The 15,904-nt window shown below is 40.5% G+C and overlaps 1 protein-coding gene across 1 annotated transcript in view; it reads right to left on the reverse strand.

Annotated features, from left to right (window-relative positions):
* tg (thyroglobulin) overlaps positions 1-6,966 on the reverse strand; it is a 282,508-nt gene extending 275,542 nt beyond the window's left edge. Inside the window, exons 1-4 of the mRNA XM_052023465.1 lie at positions 6,939-6,966; positions 6,453-6,558; positions 5,909-6,006; positions 4,215-4,418 (exon numbers count right to left, since the gene is read on the reverse strand). Coding sequence (XP_051879425.1) covers positions 4,215-4,418; positions 5,909-6,006; positions 6,453-6,558; positions 6,939-6,966 — 436 coding nt within the window. The remainder of the gene's footprint in view (positions 1-4,214; positions 4,419-5,908; positions 6,007-6,452; positions 6,559-6,938) is intronic.
* Between the last annotated feature and the right edge of the window lie 8,938 nt (positions 6,967-15,904).

Here is a 15,904-nt window from a genome sequence, read left to right on the forward strand (position 1 = left end):
TCTGCTTTTCTGTTCTTACCACCAGAGTGAATAACCTCACAGTTATCCACGTTATGCAGTATCTGCTCACTCACTCAACCTGTCCAGATCACTCTGGGACCTCTCTGAATCCTCCTCACAGCTCACTCTCCCGCCCAGCTTTGTACCATCTGCAAACTTGGAGATATTCCATTTAATTCCCTCATCTAAAACATGAAGGTATATCGTGAATAGCTGTGGTCCATGCACTAAACCCTGCTATACTCCACTAATCACTGCCTGCCACTCAGAAAAGGACCCATTATTTCGTACTCTTTGTTTCCCGTCTGCCCACCAGTTCTCTGTCCATGTCAGTACATTGCCTCCAATCCCACATCCTTTTACTTTGCACCAATCCCAAAATTATAGGGGACCTTGTCCAACGCCTTTTGAAATTCCACATATACTACATCCACTGGTTCTTCCCCATCCACTCTTCTAGTTATACCTTCAGAAAATTCCAGTAAAATTATCAGTCATAATTTCCCTTTTATAAATCCATGCTGACTTTGACTGATCCTGTCACTGTTTTCCAAATGTTCTGATATTACAGTTTAATAGTGGACTCCAGCATTTTCCCTACAACTGATGTCAGGCTAGCCAGTCTGTTCTTCCCTGTTTGGTCTCTCCCTCCTTTTATGAATAGTAGTGCCTTTCAATCCATAGGAACTGACCCAGAGTCCAAGGAATGCTGGAAAATGATCACTAATGCATCCACCATGTTCAGGGCCAATTCCTCACACACTCTGGGATACTTGTACCCTTGGGATTTATCAGTCTTCACTGTCATCAATTTCTCTACTAACATTGATTTCCTTCAGTTCCTCCATCTCACTAAACCCTGGGTTCCCTCACATTTCTGGGAGGCTATTTATGTCCTTCTTTGTGAAGACTGCACCAAACTATTTGTTCAATTGTTTTGCCATTTCTTTGTTCCCCATTATAAATTCCCAGGTTTCCGACTGTAAGGAGTCTACATTTGTCTTCACTTTCGTCTGTTTTTCTTGAATATCTATTGAGGTTTTTTCAGTTTTTATGTTCCCTACAAACTTACTCTCATGTGTCATTCCTCCCCTCCCCACCCTATTAATTAATCCCTTGATCCTCCTTTGATGAGTTCTAAACTGTACCCAGTACTCAAACCTGCTGCTTTTTCAAGTCAATGTATCTGTCTCTTCCTTGGATTAGCCACACTTGAGCCACCCTTCCTGTTTTATATTTTGTACCAGACAGGAATTAACAACTATTGTTGTTCATCCATGCATTGCTTAAATATTTGCCATTATCATTCCATTGTCAACACCATAATTAATGTTCCTGAATATATTTTAGCAAACTCCTGCCTCACCCCCTCAAAATTTATTTTATTTAAAGTCAGAACATGAGTCTTAGGGTCAACCATGTCATTCTGGACAGGTTGAGTTTGTTGCTAATTTGATTAGCCTAAACTATGTGCAGATTAAAGTTAACCATGTTACACCCTTATTGCATATGCCTTTAAATTTCCAGCTTAATGCCATCCCCAACATTGCCACCACCATTTGGCAGTCCATATACAACCCTACCAGCACTTTATGCCCTTTCTTAGTTCTACCCATGCATATTCCACATCATCTGAGTTAATATCCTTCCTCACCATTGCTTTAATCTCTTCTTTACCCATCAACATAACCCTACCTCCTTTTCCTTTTTGCCTGGCTGTTCAGTTCCCATCCTTGCTCCCGATGTTGCTATACCTACATAATTCCAATTGTATTATTACCCTTTACAACCATTTGTATGATTAATTCATCCACTTTACTGCAAATGCCCGGCATATTGAGACACAAAGCCTTTAGGCTTGTTTTTTTTTTAACATTCTTAGTCCCCTTAGTATTATTTTGCACTGTGGTCCTGTTTGATTTTCACCCATGATTTCACTGTCTTCTACTTTTCTTTCCCCCTTCCTGTCTTTTGCTTCAATTCTTATTTCTCCTTCCTCTGTCCATCTGCAGAGATTTCCATTCTCCTGCTATTTTAGTTAAAACCCTCCCCAAGAGCATTACCAAATACTCCCCCTAGGACATTGAATATTCAGCTTTGAACATTTTTCCTGCCACAGAGTCAAACTGAAAGAAAGGAATAGATGGCTTTAAAGCTTGAAAGTGATGTAGACAGAACCAGGGTGATGTTGAAAAATATGGAATCATTCAACTGGTGCTGTGAAAGAGCTCTCCAATTAATACCATACCACTACTTTTTATACACAAGTTTTCAAAATTTCCCTTCCCAAATACTTATCCAATTCCATCATTATTTAGTACAGTTTTTCCAGTCCATAAAATCTTGGATAATTTTATGATCCTCTCTTCATCACTGTTTATTCCACCAGTTACCATATATCTGTGTCCTCTGGTTACCAGTCCTTCTTATTTTATCTAAATCTGTTAAGAGTTTGAACACCTCTATTAAATCTCCAAATGACAGACATTGACAAAAAAGACATGATAGAGGTATATAAAATATTGAGAGCAATAGATAGAGTAGACAGCCAGCGCCTCCTTTCCAGGGCACCAATGCTCAAAACGAGAGGGCGTGGCTTTAAGGTTATGTGTGGGAGGTTCAGGGGAGATGTCAGGGGGAGGTTTTTCACCCAGGGAGTGGTTGGTGCATGGAATGCGCTGCCTGGGGTGGTGGTGGAGGCAGATACATTGGACAGGTTCAAGAGTTTGTTGGATAGGCATATGGAGGAATGCGAAATAGAGGGATATGCGGGAGGAAAGGGTTAGATAGTGTGAGGGTGGTTTGGTGGATGGCACAACATGGTGGGCCAAAGGGCCTGTTTTGTGCTGTATGGTTCTATGGTTCTATGGTTCTGTGGTTCAAACATGTAAGGGATGGTGCGCTGGATTAAATGACCAATGACAGCAGGTTGTTACTAAAAAGCTCAAAACTTTATGCAACTTCTATCAAAACAGTGTCACTAAAAGGTTCAACAGTAAGTTCGCCATTGACAATAAAACCTAGCCCTGTGTGATGTGACAATTTCTTTACTTTCTTTATTCTGCTTGAACTGGTCCCACCTCCACCAGAACTGGTTCAATATCCCAGGAATTTGAATGCCTCCCCTTTATACCATTCCTCTAGTCATGTATTTATCTGATACGTCCTGCTATTATTACTCTGATTAGTATGTGGATCTGGTAGCAATCCTGAGATTCTGAAGTCCTATTTTTTAATTTACTTCCTAATTTCCAATGCTGGCTGTCAGAGTAATCTCATCAATCACATTTCCCTATTAAAGAAAACATTTCAAGTAATTTTCCTCTCAGTTATTCCTTAATTTGTGGAAACTACAAAAAACATCTGGAGAAGTGCTAACACACTATGATCTCCCAGTTGGGAGAGCAAACACTAAAACCATCACTGTTCTATACTAATTTTGCAAAATATTGGTATTGGTACTGGTTTATTATTGTCACTTGTACCAAGGTACAGTGAAAAACTTGTCTTGCATACCGCTCATACAGATCAATTCATTACACAGTGCATTGAAGTAGTACAGGGTAAAAACAATAACATAATACAGAGTAAAGCATCACAGCTACAGGGAAGTGTATTGCAGGTAGACAATAAGGTACAAGGTCATAACAAGGTAGACTGTGAGGTCAAGAGTCCATCTCATTGTATAAGGGTTCAATAGTCTTATCACAGTGATAAATGTATGCATCAATTGATTTTGTATATTGTGTGCAATTTTTTCATCTATAATGAAGGGATGTCACCCAAGTCAAGGCCTCTTCCTGTATAATCTAAGCCATTCCTTGATGTTATTATGCCAATACATACTCAGTTATTACATTAACTTCCACAGCCTTAGGTTTAATTTCCAGTCTGTGCTATTCTAACTGAGCCTATCAAGAATTTATAGTCCCACCAATACCAATGACTCTAGGCAACAGAAGACTTAGGGATGATAGTGGGAAATCAAGAGGCCACTGCCAGAAGGCACAGTGTACATTTCATTTTCAACAATTATCCCACTGGATGACCAGAGGAGTGGTAGCCCTTGTGCTATCATAATCCAACAAAAATTAGTACTTTCAAAAGAGAATGGCTAAGAGTGAAGGAAAAATTATATTTGAATTTTGAGCTCTTTGCCCTGAGCAAATAAGGAAACAGCTTTGTTTTTGTTTTTGGTGGAAAGTAATACTCACAGTGCTCTGGACGCTTGTTTTGACGTGTTCCATAAATCTCCATGCCATCTCTGTCAACGCACCAGCACTGACCTGTGTCAGCATTGCACTGCACAACTTCATACTCCCCTGTCTGCATGCACTGAGGGATATAAGAGGTGCTGCGGCTGTTTACATACCCACTCACTAGTATCTGCTTGCGGTGGAGCTGGCAGAAGGACAAGCCTGAAGAGAAACAAATTGATAAGTGAAATAAAATCATGACTTTGGGGCAAATAGAAATTTTGAAGGTAAGAAGTACTGAGTTGTAAGATGGAGTCTAACTGAGGTGCTCATAGGTTTATAGAGAAAAGAATGTTTAGCTGTCAGAGTGACATACAAAATAATTGTTATCTGGGAGTTAGTTGCAACTGGAATCTCCTCCATGGCTTCAGATATTTTTATACAATAACAAGTAACTGAGAGTGAATTTCAGGATGGGATCCAGGGAAATTAATTCGGGGGAATTATTTACAAAATAAAACTTACCAGGGAGGAGTAAGTTACCAACTAGAATTTACACAAAGCTTCAGGTAATTTATTTATAGAATAGTAGTAATCATGGAGAAAGTTATTAGCTAAAATCTCTTGAAGAGAAATGGAGGAATAGTATGAAAATACTGAGAGTGGGGTAAATTCCAGGCTGGAAACTAATTGTACGAATCTTTAAAGTTTATTTTCAGTATCATAGAAATGTGGTAACTAACCAATTAAAAGGAGCCTCTAAATATTCTTTGAATTGAAATATTATTAAAAGGTTTCTAGGTCATTTACAGGGACTTCTACCTGGGAATTTAGAGGTGGGAATGTACAGGGATCTGCTGAAGTTTTTCAGTCAAGGGGCCCCTTTCATTTTTGTCCATCCACATCAGATGGTTCTCAGATGATTCATGTTATTTCTGTTACTACACATACACATAAAATATTTTCAGCAACAATTGTGGTGCATTCTACTTGGGAGCACATGCTTCCTTTGGCAAGTGAACTCCAGGAGCCTCAAAATATTGTTGTGATTGAAGGGGATTACCAAGAACATGTCAATATTTTCAGGGATCTCTAGGAATGTGTCAGAATTTATCAGGAATCCCCAGTTTTGCATCAATACTTGTAGGGGATTATCGGGATTATGTCAATATTTTCAGGATGTCCCCAGGACCGTGCTGATGCTTACATGGGGAAAAACAGGTGCTGGGGAAATTCCTAGGAGCTTGTGAATACTTTCAGAGGTTTCATTCTGAAAGTATTCACAATGAATGTCAGTTTTTGTCAGGAGTCTCTCAGAGTGTATCAAATCTTGCAGTGTTTTTACAGTTCATCAAGTATTCTAGAGAGGCTCTGGTAATGGCTCAAAATGTGTAATATCATCGAAGGATATATTAGTTTTTGCGCTAGTGTTGCAAAATTGGCAGGGGTTCCCTGGAGACTACATTTGGTGAGATTGTGTTAATATAGTCATGAACGGTACCAGAATTGTATACATATAGAGTGCAGTGAGTCTATCCACACAAAAATGTCTTGAAGGTTTTATTAGAATTTGAAGGGAAAGTCTAAATATCACATACTTAGGTGACAGTTTAATAACTGGATAAATGGAAATTAGAAATTAAAAAGATAAAGAAGAGGCTTATTAGTATTGTGTTGACTAATGATTGTACTAATTGGTCTCACATACTTACAGGCAATTGCTGATGTATTTCGGTTGCTCCCTAGCACCTCATCACCCTCACTGTTGACACACCAACAGGATTGTCCATCCTTTGCGCATTGCACATTCCTGCATCAACAATATGTTATTAAAGCCCTAATGACGTATGCTTATTGCAAAAGTCATAGGCAAACACACGTGGAAGATTGCCTCCCGAAATTGTAGGAATCTGCTGCTTGTGAGAGACTCGGTGAACTTAATGCAGAATACAGGATTTATGCGAGGTTAATATAGAGTTGTAGAGTAATACAGCACAGAAACATGCCCTTTGGCCTGCCAACTGAGACGTCTATCTTCACTAATCTTATTTGCCCGCATTAGGCCCTTATCTCTCTACTCCTTTCCTATCCAAATACCTGTCCATATGCCTTTTAAACATAGTAATTGTATCTGCCTCTAATATGTGGTTGAACATTTGAGAATGGACAAAGTTTGAACCAGAATCAAAGCCTTTTTCCCCAATTCTTGTTACACCAGTTAGAAATAGGCAGGATAAAATGTACAGAATCTCCCACCTGTATTTGCCATCCAACGTACACTGGGGAATATAGATATCATCTTTCTGGGAGCCTTTTCTTTTAAGTTCACAGGAGCTCAGGTGCTGGGAGTCTTGCTGGTATTCTACAGTACAAGACGGTTAAAAATCAACTCAAGTTAGTTCAAGAGAGATGAGAGAGCATTGGTGATACATGGTGGTTTATAAAGCTTGACTGCTGCCTATAAATGCCTCCCTTGCTAGCAATGTCTAAAGGCTAAGGAAGACTACTATAAAAAAATTACATGATCACATTTTGTGTTATGGTCTCACTTTATAATTTTTTTCATTTTTTTTCTTGTAGAGATTGTCTTCAAATTAAGATTGTCACTTATTACATAGTCCTAGTTACCCTAAAAAGAAGTTGGTGGGCATTTTCAGGAAGAGCCTAGAATCAACCACATAAGTGAAGGGCTGGAGAGGCATTTGGTCCAGACCTGTAGGAACTGTGAGACAAAAGACAAACTCCTGGAAGAATTCAGTGGGTCAGGCATGATCTGTGGAGGCAAAAGGGGTGGTCGATGTTTTGGGTCGAGACCCTGCATCAGAACTGAGAGTGTAGAGGGAAGCTGGCCAGTATACAGAAATGAAAGGGAGGGGTGAGACAGAGGCCGGTAGTTGACAGGTGGAACCAGATAAGGGAGGGGTGATAAAACTGAAGAAGTTATCAAAGAGGAGGATTTTAAAAGCAGTGAAGGAGGTGACAGGAGGTGAACTTGGAATGGAGTTTCAAAGGGCAAGTGGTTGCTGAACGAACACCCATCAAGGGTGGAGTGAATGGAATGAAGAAAACTTCTGCCTTGTAGAAATGTTCAGAGTTTGAGTTGGACTAAGGTTCTGTGACAGAAGAGTGGGCAATGGATGCTGGCTTAGGTAGAAGGAGATTGCCAAAGATATGGTGCTTAGTACATATAAGGGCATGCACTGCAACGACTGTGGGAGGTAGCTCAAAAAGTTAAAAGGTTAAACCTTGAAGAGGGAAAGACATAGACTGTGCCTTTGACAGCAGAGAAGAAAGTAGTTTGGTGAATGCTGGATCAGTGGGAAGAAGTATTTTTAGCAACAGGGCAGGACAGATTAGGAATGTGATCTTTAAATGAGGCAACATATCATTTGTTCAATAACTTTTGATTCAGTTTGTCAGGGGGAAGTTTGATGTCTTTTATCTATATGTGGTAGATCCACGGAAAACACAAGCAAAGCAAAGGACACAACACAAGTTATCATTTCCAATACGGACAACTGTTGTCTTATTCCTCTAGTACGTGAACTAACTAACTAGGTCCCACCATGGAGTATTTGTCATTTGAACATAAAAGCCCCAATGCATATTTCCCAGTTAATTACATCTCCTTAACAGGAGAAGGATTTTAATTTCATCAGTCCCTTTTCCTGATTATTGAACCCTGGAAAAGTACCTCCCGCTACACCAATGTGATATTGCAGTTTGTGCAACGAACACCCTTTTAGCTTCTCGGAACAAAACTTTTAGTTTGGCACTGCACTTGGGAGAACTTGGGCAATGGAACTATACCTAACACTACCCGGGTACAGAATGTCCCAAAGCCCTCACACATACAATATCCTGTATCCCCACCATTCCTGAGATTATTGTGCAAAAGGGATTATTGACAAGCAATCACAAGTCAAGGAGCTGTTGAATTAACCTTTCTCCCAGCTCAAGAGAACAATAATTCCATCCTGGCTGATAGAATACAGAGATGGATCAAAATTGGAACGTTCCTAGTGGATGTGACTTAGCACTACACTTGGAAGGTAACAATGGGTGACCATTCAGGCAGCTCTATCCTCAATAGAACATAGAACAATTACAGCACAATTCAGGCCCTTCGGCCCACAAAGCTGTGCCGAACATGTCCCTACCCTAGAAATTACTAGGCTATAATTAAATTAAATAATTAAAAATTAAACTTCCATTAACCTCCCTCTATGTCAGAAAGGGTTTAATACATCCTTACCGGAAAATACAGCTGCTCCACTGCAGATGCAGTGCAGGGCGACTATGATAGTCCCTATGTGGCCCATTGCTCCTATGAAGCAGCTGTCCATCTGAGGCCGTTCCCTCCTTTTTATTAAGCTCTGGTGTCTTTGTGGTCCTTTTAATCCAAACATGATCTTGAACGCTTAAGAAGCATCCAGCTACTCAGAGTGAAGTGCAAGAGCTTTTTGACGTAAGTTCTACGACTTGAAACCAAACAAAACTTCTTAAGCGGTTTGTATAAAGTCTCTTGAGCGCTAACTGATATAGAACAAGACTTCATCTGTTCATTTAGCATTGTGAAACTTGAATTTCACAATGTGATGAATCATTTTTTGAAAATTACCTTCCAGTAGACACAAAATGCTTAAGAATTTGGCTACTCTGTGACCTGTGCCTAAACACAATATTCCCAGGGCGGGTATGACAAAATAAAACACCTATCCTTCCCAGTCTCACAACACCCTCTGTGGGACAATGAAAATATTTCAAATCCAGCCCAGATCGATGGAACAAAAGTCTCTTCTATCTTTTTGCTCTAAGCACCCTATAGTAAAACAGGGTGAGCAATTTGTATCTTACTTCTGATGAATAGGTATCAATGACACAAAGTTGTATTGGAAATAAACTAGCAGACTCAAAGAAAGATTGCAGGATGTATGTGGAGAAACATCTGAAGTACTCAATTTTCTACAAAGCTCTGTAGAAAACCTTAATAATATCAAAGATGCTAGAGAAAGGTAGAAAACTGCCTTGGCTCAGTGGTGGCAACTTCACCTTTGAATCAGATGTTGTAGGTTTCATTCCAGCTTCAGAAATAAATAGAAAATCTGGTCAGAGAGTCTAAGTGCTTTAACTGAAGGAGCTGTGTACTGTCAGACATGCTGTGTCTGAGATGTGACATTAAACCGAGCCACTGTCTATACTTCCGGTAGATATGCAAAGAAGAGCAGTAAAGTTCTCCTTGGTGTCAAGACCAGAACCCATGCCTTAGCCAACTCCTAAAGCAAATAATCTGGTCATTTACAGTATTTTGCTGCAGTTTGTAGGAATGCATCAGTACAAATTGTCTCTTTATTTCTTAGGTTTGGTTATATTCCAAATGTATCCCTTCGCTAAAGTGCTCTGGAACATTAGGAAATGTAGCTCCTCCCTAGGTTACAGCAAGGTTCTGTTTCTATGAACTCCTCGTAACCCAAACAGTTCAGAAGTCGGAAGAGTGGCTGCGAACCAAGTTGCTGAGTGGCAAAAGATGCCTGCAGCCCCAGAGCAGCCAGCACCTCCATCCCACCAGTCGCCCAAATGCTTGTTCATATGTACAGGCTGTACATAAGTCAGGTGTTCATAACCTGGGAAAGACCCCTATGCAAGTTCCTTCCAAGCAGAGCTGCTGTGTTATTCTCACTGTAGGTTCCACAAACATAAGCAGATATATTCTTTCTTCTTCTTAAAACATTAAACCCCTTCACTTATCTGGATAAAGTTACGTTAGGGAAGGTGATAACTTCTGTACATCTATTATTCAAGTGTGAGCCTCAACACTGAGGGCAGAAAGGTTATCTAATCACTGGGGATAAACAGCCAAATTCAGGACTCCATTAATCCCAAGAAACTTTGATTCAAGTACATCATTTCTTAGGCCTGGATATTATTTTCATTGTCAATACTGTCCTGATTTAGATTGGCTAGTTCTGCTGGGTGTGCAATGCTTCAAATATCGATATACTGTATATGGATAAAGGTGAGGATTGAACTTGACTCAGTTGTAATCTGCCCCATTGCTGAATTATTTCTGGGTCTGGGTTGTATAGCTGTTGTATAAATACTAGGGAAAACCCAGTGGAACTGAGTCAGAACTTACAAAGATAATCCATCACATACAGTATGTGTGTGTGCATGTGTGTTGCTTGATGGATGAGAGGCAGGAAAAGAGACAGACAAAGAGAAAGATAAAGGAAAAGACAAGAAAAGAAAGAAAAATAAACAAGAGATATACCACTCAGGTATCTCCAGGTTTTGGAATGCCAGTAGTGGACTGTATTTCCATTCTCCTTCTAGTTTAAAGAAGAGTTCATTCTATTAGAAGAGGCAACTTTTATGTGGAGAGTTAAAACGATCAGAGAAACTGTGCATATTTTGAAACAGTAAAATTCATTCCATCTTCAGGAAAACTGCCAAACTACTTAAGACAAAATGAATCCTTCTGTTCATCTAGGAACTGAACAGTGAAGTAACTGAATTCCTTATACATACATTAGTCTGGATTTTAAACATGTTATTACAAAGTTAATGAAGAACACACGGCACTATGCTACTTGAAAGCTCAAGTATCTGGCTGGGTGTGGACTCAAAGGAGCATTGATGCATTTATACACGAACTGTTGATCTTTCAGTGTTCCTAGAAATGCTCCAGAGTATGGCCTATCCACAGATTGCCAAGAGTGGAGATGCTGAAAAGAGAAGTTACGGTTGACTCTGGGTGAAGACAAGACAGGAAGGAATACAAATGAAATCTGCAGCATGTACAAAAAACACTTATAGTGATAAGTGTATATAGTCTGAAAAGGATTGTTTTCTTTGGAACAGTGTTGACTGAGGGCCAACTTCATTGACGTATATATAATTATAAGGGGGCTAGACAGTGCAAACACAAAGGATCTATTTCCTTTAGTTGAGGGGCCAAAAGCCAGGCAGCATCAATTTAAAGTAATTCATAGAATATGGGGTCTAGAACTCACTGTCTGAGAAGGTAATAGTGGTACAAATCATTATGATATTTAAAAAGTACCTGGATGTGTCCTTGTAAAGTTTTGGCTCGCAGAGCCACAGATGAAGTACTGGAACTGGGATTAGATTTGGTAGCTCTTGATAAACATGGATGTGATGGATAGGATTTACTCCTTTCGAGTCGTGAAGTTTCCATGATTCTAAGACATTGTGGACTGAATGACTACAGATGAGCAGAACAGGAAAGGTAGAAAAGTAGACAAATGTTGATGGTGTGGGGTTTGTAGGTTGGAGTGGTGGGGTAGGTGGGGAGTTGGGGAGGGGAGGAGGTCCATAATAGATGGTTAATGTCCAGTGTCAAAATGCCACATTGCTTTTCAGGTAGCAAGATCTGGCAATCAAAGCACAGAGTTCTGGAATACTGGCCAATGTAGGAGCAAAAAAAAACAAATAAGAGTAGACATTAAGATTTAGAGAGTAATCTCAAGGAGCAAAATTCAAGATTAATGAGCAAAATCTCCAAAGATTATCATACAGCCATAGAGTCACATGTCTATGCTGACCATCAAGTAACTATGCATAGCTTACCAGCATTTGGTTCAAATCCTTCTATGCCTTGGTGATTCAAGTGCTCATCTAGATACTTCTTAAATACCGTGAGAGTCCAACCACTCAGCCAATGTGCTTCAGATTGCAACAAAAAAGTTTTTCATCAGATCCTCTCTAAACCTCTTACTCCTCACCATAAACCTATGCTGTCTAATTTTGGATATCTGCCATTCTTCTGCCCATCTTGTCAATTGAACAACATCATCCTTTAACCTACAGGATATTTCCTCAGAAATTTTGTTTTTGTGTATTCTCCACCCTCAGCCCCACTAAATTGTTAGCATCTTTTCCTCCAACTGGACAGGTTGGGAAAAGTTCACCAGATAATAAGTGCAGTTGGAATATGCAACCTGCCCAGGCTCGGTGTGACCCAATGTGCCACATGAACATGCAACTTTATACGTTACAATGCTCATCGGCTGTAAAAGGTGTTAATAAATACGAGTCCTTTATTTTCATTTTGCTGAAATCTTGCCTGGTCTGACCTCATTTCATAGCAATCAGCAGGGACCTGGCTGAGCTTTGAGCTTCCTAGCTGAGGTGACTACAGGACCCTCAATTTTCTTCCATTTAGGGTCATCTCAAACATAGTATTGAACATTACACCTTTCCTGATGTGTTTGACTTTTAGTTTTTAATAGGGGAGGGTATTAGCTACGCATATTTTACGTGTCCAATATACTAGCCTTTGTCTTAAGCACCCATATTCCAGCACTGACTACAGTCCAAAAGTACTGTCATCGGAAAATGTTTTGGGGCTATCTAAATGCAATCTCTGAAAGTCATAGAGCAATAGAGCACAGATACAGGCCCTTCAGCCCAACCAGTCCATGCCCACCCAGTTGATCCCAATTTCCTGCGTTCTGCCCATATCCCTCCAAGCCCTGCCCCTCCATGTACCTAACCAACTGCTTCTTCAATGATACTATTGTACCTGCCTCAACCACTTCCTCTGGCAGCTCGTTCCATATACTCACCACTCTCTGCAATGAATAAGTTGCCCCTCGGGTCCCTTTTAAATCTTTTCCCTCTCATCATAAACCTATGCCTCCTTGTACTGGACTCCCCTTTCCGGGGGAAAAGGCTGTTACCATCCACCTTATCTATGCCTCTCATAATTTTAAACATTTCTATAATGTTGCCTCTCATTCTCCTACATCCCAAGGAATGAAGACCTTGCCTGGACAACCTCTTCGTATAACTCTGGCCCTCTAGTGTTAGCAACATCCTCATAAATCTTTTCTACACTCTTCCAAGTTTAACCACGTCTTTCATATAACAGGGTGGCCAGAACTGTAGATAATACTCCAAGTGCGGCCTCACCAACGACTTATACTGCAACATATTGTCCCAACATAATTGAGACATAACACAATTTCCAGTGAGAGTGTTAATGACTGTGCGACTTCCTGACAATTCAACACGGAGAATGCACTGCAACATATGGCTATGATTGATTTTTTGCACATATTTTGTATGCAACAATTCTCCACATTGCAATGTTCTTTTAAAAATACCATGTTATTATTGAAATAAATTGTTGCAGTTTCTCTTTAGGTAGGCTTTGTCTTCTGAGTGAATGGACTTTGCTGCACAATAGACTGTTTACAGTGAGTCTAGACATACAGCCACACCACCTCCAGCTCGCTGGCTGATAGCTTTGTCATTGTAGTATCCCAGGCAGGATTCTCGCAAAATGGAAAGGGAGTAGGTTCATATCTCAGAATGGGGCATTGTACTTCACTGCTAATGACCAGCACAGATTCTATTTTAACACCTTGAAATGGTGAAAACCTGTCTGAATTGTTTAGAAGTCTAATATCAAAATAAAAAGTTTATGCACATAAACCATAGAGCAAGACTTAAGCAGTAAGATGCTGATAAATTGCTGAATTTCAGACATCATAAAATTGTCATCCCCTTTAGGCATTTTTCTTGCACCATATTTTAAAGGAATATGATGTTTCCCCGATCTTCTTGCCTCCTTCAGTCATACGTTCATTCACCTGTGCATTCAGTGTAGTTTTTGGATCCTTTGTGGAGTATATAATGGTTCTCTCCATTACTGACACTGTATTCTAAAGTCTTTCAGTGATCTTTGAAGAATCTTTAAGCAGTATGATAGAATATTAAAGTCAATTCTCTCCTGTCATTTTTATAAAAATTCATTCTTCTCTGTGGGCACTGCTGCCAAGGCCAGCATTTATGAGCCATCCATTGTTATCCTGGAAAAGATGGTCTGAGCTCTACAGCTTGGAAACAGGCTTTTTGGCTCACTGCATTTGCACCAACAATCAACCACCCAACTCCACTATTCCTATTTTTCCTTTCACATCCCCATCAACTTCCAACAGCTTCCACCCCCAATTCTCCTTCCAGCACCTATACTAGAGGCAATTTACATTAGCCAATTGAACTACCAGCCAGCACACCTTTGGCATGTGGGAGGAAACCAGAGCATCTGGAGGAAATCCACACCATCACAGGGAAAACATGCAAACTCTAAATGGACAGAAACCATGATCGGGATCGGACACGTGTCTCCGGAGCTGTGAGGCAGCAGCACTGCCTGCTGAGCCATTCTGCTTGCCTCCCTGAAATTGTTGCAGTGATTGTAACAATAATGCTTCTGCAAGGTTTGTCCTTGCTATGATGAAGGAACAATGATATACATTCTCATTGGGTGACTTTGTGGGTAAATCAGAGAATAAGGTTTCTAGTCACCTCCTAACCTGATGGATATAGTGGATTTTGGTCGTGAGATTTGAAACCTTGTCAATTTGCTGCAGTACACCTTGTATACCGTATACTTAAGGCACAATGTGCAGGCTGTGAAGGATGAAGAACTGTGGCAGTTAGAGGCAGCCTTCAACCTACAAGAAGTGTAGTACTGCACTTAAGAGGGAAGTTAGGATGGCAAAAAAGAGAACATGAGAAAGATCTGGCAGGCAAGGTGAGGCAAAATCCCAAGCGATTCGTAAGATGTATTAAGAGTAAAAGGGTGGCTAGGGAGAGAATGGGTCGCCTTAAAGATCAGCATGGCTGTCTGTATGTGGAATGAAAGGAAATAGGTGAAATTTTTAATGAATATTTCTCTTCAATTTTTACCGTGGATAAAACAGTGGAAGATAAGGAAATGGGGGAAATGAGTGGTGTTGTCTTGGACCACATATGAATGAGCAGGGAGGAGGTATTGGAGGCCTTAAAGTGCGTTATGGTGGATAAATCCCCAGGGCCTGACGTGATACATTCTCGGACCTTGTGGGAAGCTAGAGAAAAAAATTGCAGAGGCCCTTGCAGAGACTTTTGCTTCGTCTCTGGCCACAGGTGAGGTTTCGGAGGACTGGAGAGTGACTAATGTGGTACCATTGTTTAAAAACGGTAGCAAAAACAAGTCAGGAAACTACAGGCCAGTGAGTCTGACATCGGTGGTGGGCAAATTGCTGGAGGGGATTCTGAGGGACAAGATCTACCAACATTTGGAGAGACAGGGTCTGATTCAGGACAGTCAGCATGGCTTTGTGCGTGGGAAGTCATGTCTGACTAATGTCTTGGAGTTCTTCGAGGAGGTAACCAAGAGGGTAGATGAGGGTAGGGCAGTGGACATTGTCTATGTGAACTTCAGCAAGGCCTTTTATGAGGTCCCTCATGGCAGGCTAGTCTGGAAGGTTAGATTGCAGGAAATCCAGTGGGAAATCAGATTGGATTCATAAATGGGTCAGTGGTAGGAAGCAGAGGATTATAGTCAAGGGTTATTTCTCAGATTGGAGGTCTGTGTCCAGTGTTCAGTGCTGGAACCTTTGTTGTTTATAATTTATGTAAATGATTTGGATGTGAATGTACAAGGCATGGTTAGTAAGTTTGCGGATGATACTAAAATAGGTGGTGTTGTAAACAGTGTGTAAGGTTATTTCAGGGGTACAGATTACAGTGGTTCAGGGATACAAATTACAGGGGTCTCTTGATCAGCTAGATATGTGGACTGAGGACTGGCAAATGGCTTTCAATCCAGATAAATGTGAGGTTTTGCATTTTGGGAGATTAAACCAGGGTAGGACATACAGTGAATGGTAGGGCCCTGGGCAGTGTTATGGAAC

Source organism: Pristis pectinata, chromosome 9, assembly GCF_009764475.1.
Source record: "Pristis pectinata isolate sPriPec2 chromosome 9, sPriPec2.1.pri, whole genome shotgun sequence".
In the NCBI taxonomy this organism is placed as follows: Eukaryota; Metazoa; Chordata; class Chondrichthyes; order Rhinopristiformes; family Pristidae; genus Pristis; species Pristis pectinata.